The following is a 20,452-nucleotide window of genomic DNA, read 5'->3' as shown; positions in this document are numbered from 1 at the left end:
AAAAGTTTAGATGGGATATTTAAACATTTAACAAATGTTGTTTTATGTTTTAATAACAAGTTTTTTACTTGAGCAGCTGTTCACCATTATAGTCTTTAACTATACAAAAACATGCTATTATTAGCCTTGAAGACCCCAGACACTTTGTTGAATATACTGTACACTATTTTGCCAAAAGTATGTGGATACCCCTATAAATTATTGAGTTTAGGTGTATAAAATCAGGCATACAGCTATGCAGTCTCCATTGGCAAACTTTGGCAGTAGAATGAGTCAACCTGAGGAGCTTGGTGAATTTAAACATTGCACTGTAATAGGATGTGTGAGTATGTGACATTTTTGCCCTGTTAGATCTGCTCCAGTCAACAGTAAGTGCTATTATTGTGAGGTGAAGCATACAGGAGCAACAACTAGCTCATTCACGAAGTACTTGACCACACAAACTCAAAGAGTGGGGCCTATGAGTGCTGAAGTGCTTAAAAATCAAATATCCTCTGTTGCATAACTGACAGCAGAATTCCAAACTTACTCTGAAAACATCAGCACTAGAACTGTGTGTTGGGAGCTTTATGAAATGGGTTTCCATGGCTGAGGAGCTGCAGACAAGCCTAAAACCAAATTCAACTATACGCAATGCTAAATGTTGTCTGGAGTGGAAATGCACCTGAAGCTAAGCATATTTGGGCCTGGCCATTATTTGGATAGGAGACAAGCCAGTGAAAGCTTGAATGTTGCTTGAAGAAGTGTTGGTGAGGTCATCAGGGAGAGCTTACCCTGTGGTCTGTGTGTGGATCCCAATGCCCTACTGCAGGGACAAGGAAACATTTGTAATAACGGTGCCATCCTTCAGAGAGAGATGTAAAACTGAGATCCTGCCTTTCTGTGACCATAAAAGATTCCTGGTCATCCCATGAAAACAGGAGGGCATACCTAACTTAACTGTCTATCACGGCCAAGTAATTACGGCCCCCTAATCATCCCCTGTCCCTTATTGGCTAACTATATCTCCCACCTCTTCACCACCTAATAGCTAGAGCGTGGCGAGTGTACAGGTGCAAGAATGGCTGCAGTCACATCAGCCAGGTGGATGCTGCACATTCAAGTGTCTAGAAAAAAGATACTTAAATGTAACTATCTATGTATGCCCACTGTGTACAAATCCAGGTCCAAGAAAACATTGAAGATTTTGGTGTGGAGGAACTTGAGTGGCTAGCACAAAGCCCTGACCTCAACTTCTCTGTGGATCATATGTGTCCTTTTGTTATTCTTTCTGAGGGGAGGATATATTATCACTGCGATGAGTTGGCACCCTGCCCAGGATTGTTTCCTGCCTTGTGCCCTGTGTTGGCTGGGATTGGCTCCGGCAGACCCCCGTGACCCTGTGTTCGGATTCAGCGGGTTGGAAAATGGATGGATGGATGGATGGACGGATATATTATCAGATTCCTAAAATAGGCTGTTAGGTAATTTGGCAATTTAACATTTGCGTGGTGTGCTGAACTGGATTATTTGCAGTTCCTCTTCAGATTTCTGCCAGGTGTATCAGCATCCAGTATGACTTTCTCAATAAAATAGATATCTGAAAATGGAGGTTTAGTAGTATTGGTATTTAGTTTTCCTTGACGGCTCCTAGTCCCCACTGAATATCATCATTTCAAAAATAAATTGTTGCTTATTCTGCTGTACCTGATCAATAAGAAAAAAAAGTGCATTATCTTAAATTAGAGTAATAAACAATTTCTTAGTAATGTTCTACTTGGAAAGATGTGCAAGTCAACAGCCTCAAAATTAGATTCAGTAACATTTGTGACCTCATACCTGAGCAGGGCCTATGTAGATGCAATTTGCATTTTCATGGCATCCTCCTCTGTTTGGCAGCAAGCAATTATTGATTTCCACACATTCATCTCCATCTTTTTGCCATCCAGTCAGGCACTGGCAGGTATGTGTGGCAGGGCCTGTTTTAATGCACTTTGCCTAAAAAACAATAATTTTGAATATTGATATATTGTTACACAAGTCCCCATGTGCTATCGCCATCCTCTACAAAAATGTCTAGGGCAATGTAGTAAATCATTAAGAAGTACAGTACATGTGCTGACACTGGCATTATTGGGTTCAATGATGTAAAATTCTACTTGAAAAGGTGATAGCAATGGTGGCAAATCAAGAACTAACCCTGGTTAGAAGGCCAGTCCATCACAAAGCACTGAGAGTGGTGTCTGAATATTAAGACTTATGAAAACAGTGGAATGATTATGGGAATCTATGGTTATGAATCTTGTTAAATTTTTGACTTCATGTTTTAGGTAAAGTTGTGGTTTTAGATGAAAGATCGCTCAAATTCACTCGTTACCGACTTTTACCTGTTAACTTCTCTCCATTCTGATTGAATGGATTTTAATTGATCACAACAACCATAAAGTTTCATAACAAACACTTTACCATGTGATTCTGAATTGGTTTAAGAAAGCCAAATTATACTAGGTAATGTATCTCTTTGGGATGTAGTACTAGGGTGTTGTACCGTGTTAGCCATTATGAATGTAGTGAGAAGTCAAGCAAAATGACACCTTTTATTGGCTAACTAAAAAAATTACAATATGCAAGCTTTCGAGGCAACTCAGGCCAATTCTTCAGGCACGATGTAATACAGAAACTGGAGCTCCCTGTGTTTACATAGACACCAGGACAAATACAACATTGGAAAATCTTTAAGTGAGACATCTTAAATGTAAAAAAATAATAGACCTCTTCAGGCTAAGATTCATTAAGCAAGAGAGGAGAACAATGTAAAGGCAAGATCTTTGGAAATAGCAAGTTCAGTCACAGATAAGCAACTCCATTGCCAGTTGGCCATTTAACTAGAATTACCATATTTCCCAAGTCAAAAAAGAGGACACAGAAATAAAAAAAAAGACTTTCTGTGTGTTTTGGAGATTCTCTTCATGTACAGTAAGTCTCTATACCTGGGCGACGGTATTTACTTAATAACTTCCCTCATGAGTTGCCTCGAAAGCTTGCATATTGTAATCTTTTGGGATGTCGGAGGAAGCCAGAATACAAGGAGCAAAAATGGTACAGATATGCACCATTTCTTTTTATAGGAACAGCCATTTGTATGCTGCCAGGTACGTCTGCGTAGAAAATCTAGGCAGTCAAAGAGTCCATTATCATTTGAAGGCCTGAACAATAATGCCATGAAAATGATTATGGAAAAGTTGGCATTGAGAAGTTTGATAAGCCTCAGCAATCAAAAATCCTCCCAGAAATATACTCACGGATCTTTACTTCACAATTCAGTCTGTAAAAAGTGACACAGTGAAGACACGACTCCTATATTGTGGGATATACAGGTAGCTACTATATAAACTAACTAACTAATATACAGTATACTATATTTCTGGTTGCCTTCATTGGGTCTGAAAAAATATTTTAGAGTTTTATGAAAAATGAAAAGTGTTAATAGTTCTTCATGCAATCTTCTAGTACCTTTGACTTTGGCAGACTGACATGAGGACACATTTCAATGTTCTTCACTTAACTTGTTCTTTTTCATGGTTACACAACCAGTGTGTGGTAGTCAGCAGATTTTTATAAGTTTATAAGTTATATATTTGATGAAGATGTCAATTTAGTAACTATATTCATAATAGCAATAATCAGATACAAAGGATTTCCTCTCTCAATAAACGTTTGACTAGTTGGTTTGGAGATATTTTCCTTGTAAGCTAGAAATGAAACTGAATCTTACATTCGGTTATCAGCCGGAAATCAATGAACAAACTGAGCATGCAAATCAACATTTACAAAAATACCTTCACTTCCATGAACATGACATTCAGTATTATGGAAAGGATATTTTAGGTTTAGCGGAAGTTTTTATAATTTGCAAAATTTATGTTCTATAGAATAGTCAGTCATTGGATGTGTTTGTGAAATTAAGACTCCAATCCTTACACTGACCACAGAACCATTTACTGTACCATCCATTTCTTAATGAATTTCAAAATTTATTGGGCTAAAGGTATGTGAGAACCTGTTGAAAACCAGGGATTCATTTAAAAAGTTTGCTGACCACCAAAATTATATGTGTTGGATTGCTCTGAACGTTTGGCTTTCTTTTTGAGATATCGGGTTAAGTATACATCATGGGAGTTGCCTTAAAGGTGTATTGGAGCATGTTTTATCTGATTGGTCCAATGTCTTATAAGGTTGCACTCCTAGCTCACTACCAGATTCACACAATGTTTTCAGTTTCTGTTCTGAAACTTGTTTTAAACACAATTAACTCATCCTTTTCCACCCCACTGCCTCCTGTTTTAGTAGATGATGAATCAGAATATCAAATTCAATGGTTTTTTGGACTAATGCACACTATGTTCAAGAATACAATTTATTGTTCGCTGATACGGTTACATTCCAGAGGAGCATTTTGAGAAACTTGATGAACACGTTCAGAACCCATTGAAAACAAGACTTGTTGGCTGAGGAAGGCTAGCTTAATTTTCTTTTATAGGTTTTAATTCAGACTTTTTTGATCTTATCTTTTTAAACACTGCACATTTTGGTTTTGGTTATTTCATGATTTAGAGTTTATTGAACAATTCACCTTTTGGGTTTCCAAATCACAGGGTTTTTCAAATTAATTTCTAAGAGTTTTTACTAGCAATAAGTTAAGTTCAAAAACATTTGCTTCAAAACTGTAACCATAATGTGGGGTGGAATGGTGGCACAGTGATAGTGCAGCTGCGTTCCTGTCTTGGGCCCTCACTGCGTGGAGTTTTCATGTTTTCCCTGTGTCTGCATGGGGTTCCTCTGGGTGCTCCAGTTTCCTCCCACTGTCCAAAGACATACGGCTTAGGTGAATTGGCATTTCCTAAAAAAATGGCCCTAGCATGTGGTTGGGGTATGAGTGGTGGTTTGCCCTATGATGGACAGGTGCCGGGTCCTGGGTTTGTTCTTGTCTTGCACCGAGTGCTAGCTGAGATAGGCTTTCATAGATCCCATGACCCTGTTCAGGACTAAGTGGGTTAGAAAATGACTGACTGACTGTAACCATGATGTCCCTTCACAGTCATGCACTTGCACATAATACCTTGATTTTAGGACATCATCAAAACATGACAAGAAGTCATAAAATAAAGAGACATTAAACAAATAAGTAATTCATTACATTGCACTATATATAAAACAAGTACATCATATAGAAACCAAGATGAACCATTAAATACAGACCGCTCTTGGGTTACAGCAATTAGGCAGATATGAACAAGCACTGAAAACCTTAACATTTTTCTTATCAACTGAATTTCAATTAACTTTCATCTAACTACTTCCATTTTTTAGTTAGAAATTAAGCAAACTAGGATTGATGCAGATGAATACATTGTAGCCATCATTAACGGTCTTCGTTTATCATTGATGAATGGTACTGTACACAATGGACTTTTTCACCATTTTCAATCACTTATACGGTTGTTCATATGTGCCACTGAATGTAACCTGCAGCACATGAATCCACATAGCAAGTTCAGTCATAGATAAGCAGCTCCATTGGCACTTGGCCATTTAGCTAGAATTACCATTTTTCCCAAGTCAAAAAAGAGGACACAGAAATAAAAAAAAATACTTTCTGTGCTTTTTGCAGTTTTTCTCTCTATGTACAGTAAGCCTCCATACCTGGGTGACGGTATTTACTTAATAACTTCCCTCATGCGCAAGGCACACTAGTGTTGCTGTACAATGTTTAAAAACCACTGCTCTATGGCATCATCACCTTTACAGGTTCATCTGATGCTTGTTAAGAATTATACGGTGGGTAAGACTTAAAAAAAGAGAATGTGAATTAAAAAAAATAAACTAGGTTGGGAACAATGAGCTGCAGTGTGATAAACCTGACCAAACTGACAGTTTTGTAAAAACCACCTGGACATCCAGATAGTTGCCTAAAAAGAGGACACATCCAGGACGTGTGGTAACCCTACATTTAGCTCAGCTGTCAGCAGACCGCTTGAAATTCCTAGCATCCTAAGAACTGAGATTGAGTTACTATCTCAGTAGTACAGCAACTGGAAGGGGGAAGCGACAATCTGAGTGATCTCTCAGGGTTAAAATAACTGTTAGTGATGGGTTTATTTATTATGCCTTTTCCAGATCCATAAGGTGCTATGTCTTTATTAAAAACTGCAGGATATTTAAGTATAAGGTTCGCCATACTGTACATACTTGTGGTCCATTTTAGTTTAATTTAACGTTTATACTCACAGATAAGTTCACCAACAGATAAGTCAGGACTTGATTTTACCGTATAATTTCTGGTATTTTATAATGTCAGTAGTATAAGTCGAATGTGGAAAACTCTTGCTATTGGTCCAAGAGATTATGATACGCTAACGCCCACCTGAGAGAGTAACCATGGAGCACACTGCCTTTTATTCTGTGTATTGTGCCTACTTGACCACACGGTAATACCCAAACTATTCCGAAGCAACGTTTGCACTCATTTGATGTTTTTTGTATTTCACCCCCTCATACACCTTTATCGTAAGAGCATCCCTTATCTACAATGGAGCGTTTGATCAGAAGAAAATATGAAGCAAGTTTTAAATTAAACATCGTTGAAGTAACGAAAGAAATTGGCAACTGCGCTGCTGCAACAAAATTCGATGCGTCTAAGAAACTGAAGTGAGATTGGAGGAGGCAAGAAGATGTAAAAAAATCAAAAATTAAGTGTCAAATTTTTGAACAGGTATATAAGTCGGGGTCTGATTTTATGATCAATTTTTTGGGTATCAAGGCTCGACTTATATGTGAGTACAGTATATATGGTATTTGTGTTTTGTGATTTAAAGTACAATAATATTACCTTTCTGTCATTTTATTACAACAATAACAACATTTATTTATATAGCATATTTTCAAACATATATTAAAAAAATTAGGATGGATGGATGGAAATATGTTTCTGTACGATAAGTAATATATCATTATGTATTTTTGGCACTTTCTCCATTAATGGACATTTTCATTGCTGGTTATGACATGCATGCAAATTCAGGTTACAAACATTGGCATGAACCGAATTCGAGGGCCACCTGTATTTATAGAATGGTCACTTTCTGACAATACCTTGAAGATCTACATGTTTTCTTAAAATTAAAATCATATTGGAAGCAAACTTTTTTTAGAATCAAACATGCATTGTCTCAGAAAAAGTTATTTACATGTTGAAAAGGTCTGGATACAGTAATCCCTCCTTCATCGCGGGGGTTGCGTTCCAGAGCCACCCGCGAAATAAGAAAATCCGTGAAGTAGAAACCATATGTTTATATGGTTATTTTTATATTGTCATGCTTGGGTCACAGATTTGTGCAGAAACACAGGAGGTTGTAGAGAGACAGGAACGTTATTCAAACACTGCAAACAAACATTTGTCTCTTTTTCAAAAGTTTAAACTGTGCTCCATGACAAGACAGAGATGACAGTTCCGTCTCACAATTAAAAGAATGCAAACATATCTTCCTCTTCAAAGGAGTGCGCATCAGGAGCAGAGCATGTCACAGAGATAGAGAAAAGCAAACAAATCAATAGGGCTGTTTGGCTTTTAAGTATGCGAAGCATCACGGCACAAAGCTGTTGAAGGCGGCAGCTCACACCCCCTCCGTCAGGAGCAGAGAAAGAGAGAGAGAGAGAGAGAGATAGAGAGAGAGAGAGTTTGTTTTTCAATCAAAAATCAATACGTGCCCTTCGAGCTTTTAAGTATGCGAAGCACCGTGCAGCATGTCGTTTCAGGAAGCAGCTGCACAAAAGATAGCAACGTGAAGATAATCTTTCAGCATTTTTAGATGAGCGTCCGTATCGTCTAGGTGTGCGAACAGCCCCCCTGCTCAATCCCCAGGGCCGGATTTTCTTATAGGCTAACTAGGCTTCAGCCTAGGGCCTCAAGATCAAGAGGGGCCTACATTCAAATTGTTAGCAAAATTTTATTATCTCTCATGTAATTTACAAACTTAAAAATGGAAGGTGAAAGGGCCTCATAAGTGGAATAGCCTAGGGCCTCTTTTCATATAAATCCGGCCCTGTCAGTCCCCCTACGTCAGGATCAGAGAAAGTCAGCGCAAGAGAGAGAGAAAAGTAAGCTGGGTAGCTTCTCAGCCATCTGCCAATAGCGTCCCTTGTATGAAATCAACTGGGCAAACCAACTGAGGAAGCATGTACCAGAAATTAAAAGACCCGTTGTCCGCAGAAATCCGCGAACCAGCAAAAAATCCGCGATATATATTTAAATATGCTTACATATAAAATCCGCGATGGAGTGAAGCCGCGAAAGGCGAAGCGCGATATAGTGAGGGATTACTGTATTGTGATTACGTACTTCAAATCCAGTTTATTAAATTACTTAGAAAATTTTCATTTGCAATGTTTTCTTTATCACACACCATACATCATAAAATAAAGCCCAATATTTAACTGGTTGTTTACCTTTTATCACATTTTGTTAGTAAAACTTGGCATAAATATTGTATACATACATTAGCCCCACAGACTGCTGGGTCGGTTCGTGAACAGGGGTCGATCTCCTCACAGATTACTCCATCTCCCCGATAGCCAGGTTTACAAACGCAGCTAAAACATACAAACATTGATGTATTTTTACTGGATAGGTTTTCTACAATATTTAAATAAGAAGATAATCAAACGATTAAGAAATGAATATGGAAAAAAAGATTAATATTGAGGGGAAATTCTACAAATGAGTTTTTTGGTAAACACTAAGCAGTGTAAAACATAACAAGTACCTCACTGCCCCATTGTTAAAATCACAATTTGCATGTGCATGGCAAAACTGGATTTGAGCTCCACAGGGTCTAATATGTCTTTCACAGAATTTGCCTGTATATTCAGGCAGGCATGTCCCTTCTTTGCAAGCACCAAGACTGTCTGGACGATTATCACATTCACCGTGAATACAAGGGCAAGCTGGAACATAAAAAAAACAAAGAAACTGCTGAGATACTGTTAATGATAGACCCTGATTAATATCAGTTTCTATTGTCATGGAAAGAACCCCACAGCCCTTTCTTATTGTCCACAACCAGTTCAGTCCACTGCACAACCTTCAGTGAACACTCATTTACCATTCTGCCGTGGTTTGCATAGTGCGTGACTTCATTCTTCTCCACGTCCATCCTTGAGGTTAATAACATTAGAAAAGTTTGAATACATTTCAGTTTTTCCTGTTCTTGCATTTAATTATTTTCATAACCTGTTCAGTGTTTGTATGCTTCTGCAAAGGCACCATACAGTAATGAATATATGTTGGCTCTACCACAGAGACTCAGCATTTCCCAGGAGCTTGAACAAATATAAAACTTAAATGACTCTATAATCATCCATCACAATTTAAATTTAGGTATAAAATCTCAAAAACATTGCCCACTAAAAAAAAATTAATTTGATTTTAGTAATCATCAAAATTGGAAAGGATGTGTAATATACAGAATCCACTAAATGCAATAAATTCATAAGTTAATTAAAAAAAAATCTTTAAAATGTTTGTTCAAAGTGTAATTCTATTCTCAGAACATTTTGATCCTATGCAGTCTGCCTATCAGACCCATACAGGAGTGGAGGATGCTCTGATCATCATGCTCCACAGAGCCTACTCCCACTTAGACAAAGCTGGCACCACTGAATCATGGTCTTTGACTTTTCCAGTGCTTTTAACACCATTCTGTCTCATCCACTGGGGAAAAAGCTCAAGGCTTTGAATCTTGATGTCCCTACAATCTCCTGGATCATGAACTACCTGACAAACACACAGTAGTTTGTGAGGCTAAGGGACTGTGTGACAGAAATGGTGGTGTGTAATACTGGAGCACCTCGGGGAAATGTCCTGTCTCCCTTTCTGTTTACCCTCTACAGAGCTGACTTCCAGCACAACACCAGTGCGAGCTGCCTACAGAAATTTTCAGATGACTTGTCCATTGCTGCCTTAATAATGGAGATGAGTCGGAGTACAGCCCATAGTAGCCAATGTGGTGTTCTATGCTGCAGTCTCCTGGGGAAGCCAACATGAGCATAAAAAAAGCACAATGCCTGAACAAACTAATCAGGAAAGACTGCTCCATCACCAGGCAAACCCTAGACACACTGGAAGCTGCTATTTACAAGGGGATGATGGGAAACTTAGATATCATTATGAAAAATCCCCTCCATCCCCTCCAGGAGGCACTCTCTTAGAGCACATTCAGCCACATGCTGTGCTAAGAAGAGCCTCTGGAGGTCTTTTCTGCCCACGGCTATCAGGCAATTCAATGCTTCCACTCAATTTATTCTTTAAGTTTATTTATTTATTGATCGATTGATTGGCTTTATTATCTGTTCTACGAGTCTGTATCCTTGCTTTTTATGTTTCTGCTGCTGTTTGCATTTGAATTTCCCCATGGTATTAATAAAGTTGATCTAATCTGTCTAATCTAGTCTAATTCAATGATTTTAATGGTAAAATGGTGCACAAGTTGAATGACGCTGATCTACAAGAAACAACTATTGAAAAACATTTTCAGGTTATGTTGACAGAATATTCATATCTTCTAGGTACCAAGAGTCCATCTTTAGACCTTAGTATTGTATAAAAAACAAAAACACTTGACAATTAAACAGACTATTAAGCCCCATGACCCTGTTCAGGATAAGTGGGCTATGAAAATGGTATGGTAGAAATTGCTTAGTTTTACATTGTCAAATAGGAACATTTTAATTGACATGAGTAGAGCACCTGCAAGATCACATTTGGTGCATTGTACAATTCTGGTCAATATACAAAAAATGTCTCTTTGTTGTAATCCAACTTTTTTAATCTTAATACAAATTCTTTATTGTATTAAAGTGCATACTTGGTTTAAAATACAGTTTACATACTTTGAAGCAATCTAATTTTTTGTAGTAGGGGCACAAAACAGTACTATGGATGCACTTGGGAACGTCAATAGACATGCAAATTGTGTGTTTGTTGTAAAAGGAAACTTATATATAGTTATATTCAAGCTGAGCAAAAATTAATTAGACACACACTTATTTCAAATATGAATAGGATAAGGGAAGAAATTTTCTTTAGAATTTACTCAAGAGTAAGTCCGAAAGGCATTGATGAAGCCAGATATGGTAGATTTCTTCACCAAGTGAAATTTACTACAAATTTGGAAGAAGTGCATTCAAGAGTGAAACTAAAGAACGCAGGCAGTTGGGTAGAAAGCCCTGAGAAGGAGCGTATGGCTGACACTTTTAAAGACTGAAGAGGGTCATTTCAGTTGAGCACAGCGAGGAAGAGGCAGTGATCCGATGCTTATGGGCTATCACTTAAGTCCAGGGAGAATCCGCGGAAATCGAAGGAGTGAGGCTCAGCGCACCTCCATGCTGGCAGCTGTGATGGCATCAAGGGCCCAAGCCCATTTCAAAGGTTGGCTATGCCTCTCAAAAGGATCCCCTTTGGAGTAAGCAGAGTAGATGTCAAGTTTTTAAAAGGAGGCATCTGGGATGGAACTTTTAGAACTGTTTCCTGCCATAGTTTTTAACCTCGTTTTAATAGAATTATTTATTTGGTCATTTTAATCTCAATTTTTTTGGCAGCTGGTTTAATATCGGATTATTTATTGACTCTTTCAATCATTGTACTTTTGAAGCACTGAATCAATTTCACTCAGTTTGCACCAAACTTTTGCTGACTTTGTGTACCCTCATTTATCTGGCTCATCCTATGTTATTGACAAGTTCCAAGTTCAAATGGCTCCTTATTAGAATCCAAATCCTAATTTCAAAACAATATGTATACATTGATAAGGCTTTTCTTTGTAATGGTCTAAATAGTATTATAGAATTATGAGCATGCACTCTTTTCTGTCACAAGTATTTAAATCTGATTCTCAAGGGTTGGATGCTAAATTCTTGGCTAATATATCGAAGTTCAACTCTCCTGCTCATACAGCTTGGCTTGATGCAATATTAAGACAAACAGGTTGGTATATGAAGCTCAATGCAGGTCAACAGATTCCACAAAATCAGTGGTATTTAACCTAAGGATTGTGAACGCTAAGGACAATATTCTGTAAACAGATAGGATGATGGTATACAAGTGTGCTACTAGCTGAAATTCTGCACCTTCTTTTACAAATACAGTCAAAGATTTCAATAAATCAGTGGAGTTAAAATGACATTCCCAGAAAATTAAAGTGAAGTAACAGCAAGGGGAAATCCCTGTTTTCCTTGCTGGCAAAATCTGAGTGCTTAGGTTTAGAAGCTCAGATGATTTACAATGACAGGGATGAAGAGACTCACACATGCTGAAGTTAAATTTGCCAGGAGTGATACTTCTTCTGCAGTGGAGTGGAAAAGGACAATCACATTATTACTGCACAAGCACGATTGGGGAGCAGTAGAAAAAATGTTAACAACTACAGTTCTAACCACAATAATGCAGCTTTAAGGCTTTCTTGGCTAATCCCAGTAAACATTTAATTAATACAATACAATTTATTTTGTATAGCCCAAAATCACACAAGAAGTGCTGCAATGGGCTTTGACAGGCCCTGCCTCTTGACAGCCCACCAGCCTTGACTCTCTAAGAAGACAAGGAAAAAACTCCCAAAAAAAACATTGGGGGGAAAAAATGGAAGAAACCTTGGGAAAGGCAGTTCAAAGAGAGACACCTTTCCAGGTAGGTTGGGCATGTGGTGGGTGTCAAAAAGAAAGGGGTCAATACAATACAATACAATACACAGAACACATGTAATCCTCAATACAGTATAAAAATAAAAATATTATAAATACGGAGAAGAATTTAACAGTAGATGATATCACATAATATGATTTGGATTTGTTTAGAGTCCTGGAGACCATAGCCATCAAGCTGCCTCCCCCATTGGCCATTCCACAGCTGAGACAGTGCTGGGCAAGCCAATCCGATGAAAGTACCCCTCTATCCGACGATTCCTGCGATCCTCCATCAGGAATGACTTTACCTTAGGCAGGCAAAACAACCTGGCAGGTGGGCCGTCAATTAATGAATTGGAGGTGAAAATTGAAACTAACAAGTTTGTTAATGTATTAATAAGTTTCAAAATATGACAAGTTCTGAAAATTTTAATTAAAGTCTTGTCTAAAAGCTCCACCCTTACATTGGTAAAACAAACTAGCAAAAACACTCTAGATACTACTTTCTACAGGCTCGCAGAATGAAGGGAAAAAAAAACTCTAAAAAGAAAACTAAACCATTTGTTTTCTTAAGAATCAATCTTTACTTACGTTTATCACATTTTGGTCCATATTTGACGGGACTAGAACAGTACTGGCAACGAGATCCTCTGAAATTTTCCGCACATATGCACGTACCATTGCCACTAATACCATCTATGCACTGCAAACAATAATCAATAAAAATAAGTGGAAGTTACAACTCTTTTAGTAAAGGCTTTTTAATCGTTATTTTAATCCATCTTTGCGCAACATCTTAATCATGGTTACTTAGTATTTTCCATCAAGAAAGTTTCCAGACATTTTCCTGGTACCTCACAGTTACATACTAGTGTTTGCTTAATGAAATGTTAACCATTAAATAATTACTGCTTATAATATTAATTAATTTAACCATTAAAGTATGTTTTTTTACATGTACTTGCAATTGAACAAATAAAAAAAGACTGAAAGAAGGACCAGAATAATTGATCACTAAGGTTATGCCAGATACCTTTCCAGATATTAAAGTGCAGTGAGTAAAAAATGTCTTTATGGCATGGAAAGGTAATTGCAGTGGTCAAGCAACTACAAGTGAGAGGCATGGCAGGGGACAAACATCAGAAAGTGGCTAAAGCTATCTTTCCTCTTGCAAGCCACATCAATACTAGAAAATGCTTCTCCATTCTTGCTCCAAAGCTGTGAAATGACCTAATTCCGGGTATCTGAGCTGTTACCTGACCATTTCCAGAGCAAGAGTTGTTGAATCCACCTGGGCACGGACTGCAGTCCTCACCGTAAAACCCATCGCAGCATTTTTGAATCTGCCAATACAAAAGACAAGTATAGTGTCTATATATTTATTAATTTCTCTTATTTTCTAATTCTGGTTTAAGCTAATAATAAATAATCAAGACAACCATAACGAAGGCAGATTCACCAGCGTGGGTTTCCTTTAAGTATAATCCCTCCTGGGCTTGTCCATTTTACTATCCAAGTTTAAGTCTTTTTTGCATTAAGCACCTACATTCAGTAAAATCAGCAAGACCTGTTTTTTTATGAAATGACTGAATAAAATTTTGCCATTAATTTTTACTATCATGAACGAATGAATCTACTGTTCTTTGGAAAGGTCCGTATTTTTAATGAAGCCAATTACATCTTAATGTCCTATTTTAATGAGAGCTGAAAATTCAGCCTCTTAGTTACAACCATCTTTATTACTGAGACAAACTGTATGCATATTACCGAAAACTCTCTGTAATGAAGGATTACCTTGACTTTTTGGCATCTGAGTCACAAGATGCATTATATAACCCTATTCCATATATTCCTCAGATGGAATTAACACCAAATAAAATAACCAGCTGGTTCCTTTAAGCCACTAGCCCACAAGCTCGGATGCTGTACAAACCAAACCTCAACTTTCAAGCTTTAAATTCACTTACCGTTCTTGTGTCATTGCAATACTTGGCACATCCAGTGGCTGGAACAGACACTCCTAAGAGTTTCATAGTGTATGAACAGCCTCTCCTAAAGCTATTCTGCATCAGAAGACAAAGACAAAGAGTGCAGTCAGCAGACATTTGTGACAAGAATGGCTCTGCTTAAGTATGCATTTGGAGAGAATGGAAAAAGATTCTACTGGTAGCTTTGTTTTAGTAGCAAGTATATGGATGGTTTATTTAAAAAAAAATGTAGGGTTCCCACAAGAAACGACAACAAAATGAAGCGTTAATGACTGATCCTAGAGTATTGTTATTTAATGTCATCTATGCCCCATCTAATTTACAACTTCTTAGCAATTTTTTCTATTACTTCTCAAGCATATGTTATAATGTTTTCTTCCCATTTACAAAAACACCAAACTACTAGTGGAAACAATTAATGTCAGTATAAAGAAATCTAAGTGCCCTCTGATTTACATGAGGAGCCAAAATTCATCAAATTAGAACATTAGAACAATCTAGATGAGAACGGACCATTCAGAGAAACAAAGCTCACCAGTCCTATTCACTTAATTCTTCCAAATTAACATCAAGTTGAGTTTTGATGGTCGCTAATGTCCTACTGTCTACCGCACTACTTGGTAGCTTATTCCAAGTGTCTACAGTTCTCTGTGTGAAGAAAAACTTCCTAATGTTTGTGGAAAATTTACCCTTAACAAGTTTCCAACTGTGTCCCTGTGTTCTCGATGAACTCACTTTAAAGTAACAGTACTCTAGAGGAGGCCTCACCAGTGTGTTATAAAGCTTGAGCATAACCTCCATGGACTTGTATTCTACACATTGTGCTATATAATCTAACATTCTGTTAGGCTGCTGACAGTGATGAGTTCACTGTGACTCCTAAATCCTTCTCAGACCTACCATTGTGTATTTTAACCTAACATTTTTACTTCCTACATGTAATATGTTACATTTACTGACATTAAATTTCATCTGCCACAAATCTGCTCAAGTTTGTATGTTGCCCAAATTCCATCCATCCATTATACAACCTGCTATATTTTAATTACAGGGTCACAGGGATCTGCTGGAGCCAATCCCATCCATCACAGGGTGCAAGGCAGGAAACAAACCCCGGGCAGGGTGCCTGCCCACCGCAGGGCACACACACACCACACACACCAAGCACACATCCTTCTGTAATGATTTCACGGATTCCAGATAATCTGCCAGTCCACCATGGCTGGTATCCTCTGCAAACTTAACCAGCTCGTTACTTATATTCACATCCAAATAATTTATATATTCTAAAGATGGCAGCAGTCCTTGCACTAACCCCCTTTGGGACACGCACTTAACATTACTGATTTCAGATCAGGTTGCTCGCACCATAAACCTCTGCTTCCTGTGTCTGAGCCAATTCTACACCATCTACAAACAACACCCTGAACTTCTACTTATTTTAGCTCGATGCCCAACTTCTCCTGTGATATCTCTCATATCAAAAGCCTTCTGAAAGTCAAGGTAAATAATATCATATGCACTATTTTGACAGGGTGCACTAGAATTTAAATACTGGGAGCTACAGTGGAAACATGACATGACAGTGCAAACTGTGCTGAATCTGCTCAGTGTTGTAGGTGAGTACAAGCACATGGAGGCTAGATTAGACTTATCGGAAGAAAGGTCATCGGACAACTCCTTAGCATGGAGAATTTCACAAGGACAAATCCAGGTTTTCAAAGTTTTATACAATAATTTCACCAAAATGGAAAAATGTACATAAAAGAGCAACTGTCACACTAAGTACTCTGGAAATTTGCAATTGGCATATTATGGCAAAAATTTCTCTGTCATTATTATTGCTAAATTTGGATTATTAGTTGACTGCAAAATAATCATGAGTAATGATCACCAGTTTCCATGTCTATTCCACCATCTGCTGAAAGTGAGGTCATCGTTATCTGGTGCTTAATATGCACAGGTTGATGGTTGGAGAACCTTCTTATTTAAGGATGAACTCCACATTACAGTTGAAGACACATACAGTATGTAATTTTAAGCTCTGTATTAGGAGTCTGGTGGAACTTTACTAAAAAGGAAGACTACAGAACCTTTTAAAGAAATCAAATGTTAAGTATGCACTGGGTCTTTGCTCCTATTCACCGTAACTCCATCCATCCATTTTCCAACCCACTGAATCCAAACACAGGGTCACGGGCCGTAACTCACACCAGCAAATAGAAAGCTGATAAACACCCTAACCTGAATATATTTATTGTTAGTAAAGCAAAGCGATGCCAATTTATTCCAAATATAAGGAGTACATATCCAACCATCCATCCACTATTTGAATGTGTTCTCCAATAAGCATTTTGATGGATCTGATGGCACCAAGGAAAAAGTAGGAACCAACACTAGATGTGTCATCATAGGACACATTCACACAGAGATGCATAGTCTCAGTTATATCATGACATGACATTCGCAGACATGCTTCTAGTCCAGACATGCTTCTAACTGGTTCTAGTCCAGTTCAGAATCTTGGGGAACTACAGCATCAGTGAAAAGCAGGAGCCAACCCAAATCATTTCATCATTGGAAATATGTTCTGTAGCTACACAGAGTTTTTCAGATATATCTCACTGCTGACTTCCACGCAGCCTATACAGATGCTAAAAAATCTAGTGCCACACTGTTTGTTTTGTTTTAGGGAGGACTGTCTCAGTCTGAGTAAACTAAAGAGGGATTTTTGTGATCAACTGTGGGAAAGAAAATTAGCCAGATGATTTTTATTTTTGTATTTTTTTGGTACTCGGAACACTGTATTAATCCCCAAGGGAAATTATCTTTTTGCATGACCTTTGGAGGGACAGAGCTCAGGGTTAGCCATAGTACATCACCCATGGAGCAATTTTAAGGTTAAGGGCCTTGCTCACAAGCCCAATGCAGTAGGACACGGCTGGCAGTAACAGGATTTTGAACTGGCAACCTTCCAGGTACCAGTGCAGATCCTTAGCCACAGAGCCACCACTCCACCTTATGTTCATACTATTTCTGAATTTTTGCTATTATGTGGTGTGTCATCAAGGGCTTTAAAATATTTGTGTCTTATATTTTTGAAAAATAAAGAGTCTACAGTCTGTTTCATCCTACCCAAGATGTTCATGTAAAGCATGCTAATCCTAACGCAAATTATTGTTGTGTAAATTATATTGTACAGTATGTTTGCTCTCTACTCAGCCAAAAAATGATTTTTTTAAATTGAGCTTGAAGTCCTCTAATTACAAATAGACCTCTGCATTAGATTGAATAATGCACTTTTATATGGTATGTTTTATAGTTTGGTTCTAAATGGCTTGGGATCCATCCATGCATATCTGTGTAGTTGATAGGCCCATTTTTGTCAGAGGCATCATAGTGGGATTTCGGCAGAATAGCATGTTGTTCAACCTCCTGATGATTTTGCAACTGATTTCACTTTAATGCACAAAAAAGCCTATGCAATATTAGACAGTTAATTTAAGCTAGCATAAAAAGAAAAACTGAATTTGGTTAATTGATTCCAAAGAGGTTGTGGTAGACACGATGAGGAACAAACAAGGGATGAATTGTGATAAAAATTCATAGGACAATAATTTAGAATATCTTTGGAGATCTACCACTGATATTACAGTATATGGGTATTAGAAGGCAAAAAGAGAACATTTGGCAACTGCTTAAACTACATACCTGTAGCTACAGGACTTGTTGAAACACCAGACTAGTAGATTTGCCTTACGTCTGTTTTAGCATTTATTTAGTTTTGATATTCATTACTCAGGGGAATATGAGGTTGGTCAGAATACTCAGTGGGATGTCAGTTTAAATTATATCCTCCAAATGTAATACTTTTCTTATCTAATCAGCTCTACTGGCAATCAAATCACTTAGTCATTGCAAAGTACATTATTTTTATAAATGAATCAATTGCCACTTACTGTTGGTATGCCTGATGGACAGGAGGTACGGGTGACCGTTGCACAACTCACACAAGTGCTCTGAAAAGAAAGACGCTACAGTCTGCCCAAGATAATGCAAATGGTGAAAGCAGACAATGCATAGCATAAAGAGTACCATAGTTTGGAAAATTATGCATGAACATGTCCCAGTACACATGACAAACTTCTGCAGTGAGGGCTTTAGATTTTTAAACAGCAAAATGGGCTAATGCATAATTTAAGTTATATTTATTAAATTATTAAAAACCTAAAAAAGTTATTTGCACTATACTAATTGAAGGGTCAACTGAAAAAAAGCTTCACTAGGGAAAGAAGGTTACCATTTTCAACGTAGTCACTTGAACATCGCATCGGTGAGGTAGGATGGGAACAACTGAAGATGGGATGAGGACACCGTCAAGTGAATAAAGACGGCCATTATTGGCTTCGACATCAGCCTCAAGGATAATCTCCCCATTAACAAGTATTTGACCCTGAAGAGAAGAAAGTATTCACTGAGGCATTATGAAATTGAAAAACTGAAATTATAGCCAAGCATCAATGACTATTAGTATCCATCCATTCATTTATCCATCTATCCATTCATCCATCTATTCATTATTAAACATTATCAAAATATGAATGGTATATAGAGTAAATATATGCAGTAAATATAATCTCAAATATGATGTATAATCCACTTGTGAACTATGATTTTACCAGTGAGATGATTTATTTACTGGACAGACATTTTTTAATAAAAATAATACAAAGAAAAAAGAAAATGTGGCAAAACAAAATGTATAATGCAAGTAGAAACACTACACACAAATGGAGGAAAAGCACAAAACCAAGTAAATAAAGTAAATATCTCTTATATGATAAACTGCTGTGTGTGTTTGTGTCCTGTCCCTATGACTTTGGTGTGAGTAGTCAGTTTGGCTTTGGTGACACGATCAAAAGAGGATATGTATATATGAGACAAACAAGAAGGAGTAAAGGCATAGGAGGCATGCTGAGAGCCACCTTCAAAGATGGTGAAGTATAAAAGCAAACCGGAAGCAAGCAAGTCGCCTCAAAATGACAGATTCTGAGAAGCAGGCTTTACTGGAATGTGCTCAACAGAGGAAGCCCCAGTCAAGACAGGTTCAGACACGAGGGTATACTGAGGAAAGTGACTGAAAGTAAACATACAGCAAGAGATATCAAAAATGTTCAAATTTATTCTATTCATTTTCCACCGCTTATGGAGAAAACATATAAAACCATTTTAATAAAAGAATAATTGAATTATGTAATTATAGTTCACATTATGTGTAATCATTTGCCTAAAAGTTGAAAAGTGTCAGGGATCCACATGTCAGTATTAACTGTTGCAAGCAATAATTAAACTGATCTTGATTTGAACATCTTTAGATATGGAGGGTTAGCATCCACAGACTCTTCAAATTAAATAGGGAGATCATCAGAAGTCACAAAATCTAAACCTAATAACATTTTAACATGCAGGCGAGCATTTTTGTGCTTTCTGTAAGTGCCCACTAAATCAAATTTCTGCACTTTTCCCCACAGCAACTGTCCAACAAAGAAAAAACAACTTACTAGCCATGCTACTAGCAAGATAGTTTTGAAGGTATTATGAATATCTAAGTGAAAAGGAGTCAATATGTTGAATGAGAACACATTTGTCACTGCACACTTTTGTCAGTACCCTATTGTTGGTGATGTTTTGTTGTACTCTTAAGCCATATCACCATATCAACATTAACATGTGGCTTTTCAATATTTGTG

At 37.5% G+C, this 20,452-nt stretch overlaps 1 protein-coding gene across 1 annotated transcript in view; it reads right to left on the bottom strand.

The window, feature by feature from the left end:
• The window catches only part of stab2 (stabilin 2), a 253,190-nt gene that overhangs the window by 135,505 nt on the left and 97,233 nt on the right, over positions 1-20,452 (bottom strand). The window contains exons 18-25 of the mRNA XM_028817445.2: positions 19,003-19,155; positions 18,662-18,721; positions 14,682-14,777; positions 13,971-14,057; positions 13,306-13,417; positions 8,802-8,982; positions 8,535-8,628; positions 1,819-1,977 (exon numbers count right to left, since the gene is read on the bottom strand). Of these exons, the coding sequence (XP_028673278.2) occupies positions 1,819-1,977; positions 8,535-8,628; positions 8,802-8,982; positions 13,306-13,417; positions 13,971-14,057; positions 14,682-14,777; positions 18,662-18,721; positions 19,003-19,155 (942 nt within the window). The remainder of the gene's footprint in view (positions 1-1,818; positions 1,978-8,534; positions 8,629-8,801; positions 8,983-13,305; positions 13,418-13,970; positions 14,058-14,681; positions 14,778-18,661; positions 18,722-19,002; positions 19,156-20,452) is intronic.

The sequence above is a fragment of the Erpetoichthys calabaricus genome, chromosome 1 (genome assembly GCF_900747795.2).
Source record: "Erpetoichthys calabaricus chromosome 1, fErpCal1.3, whole genome shotgun sequence".
Classification (NCBI taxonomy): domain Eukaryota; kingdom Metazoa; phylum Chordata; class Cladistia; order Polypteriformes; family Polypteridae; genus Erpetoichthys; species Erpetoichthys calabaricus.
The sequence above is the reverse complement of the archived record's forward strand: the minus strand, read 5'-3'. Positions and strand labels throughout refer to the sequence as shown.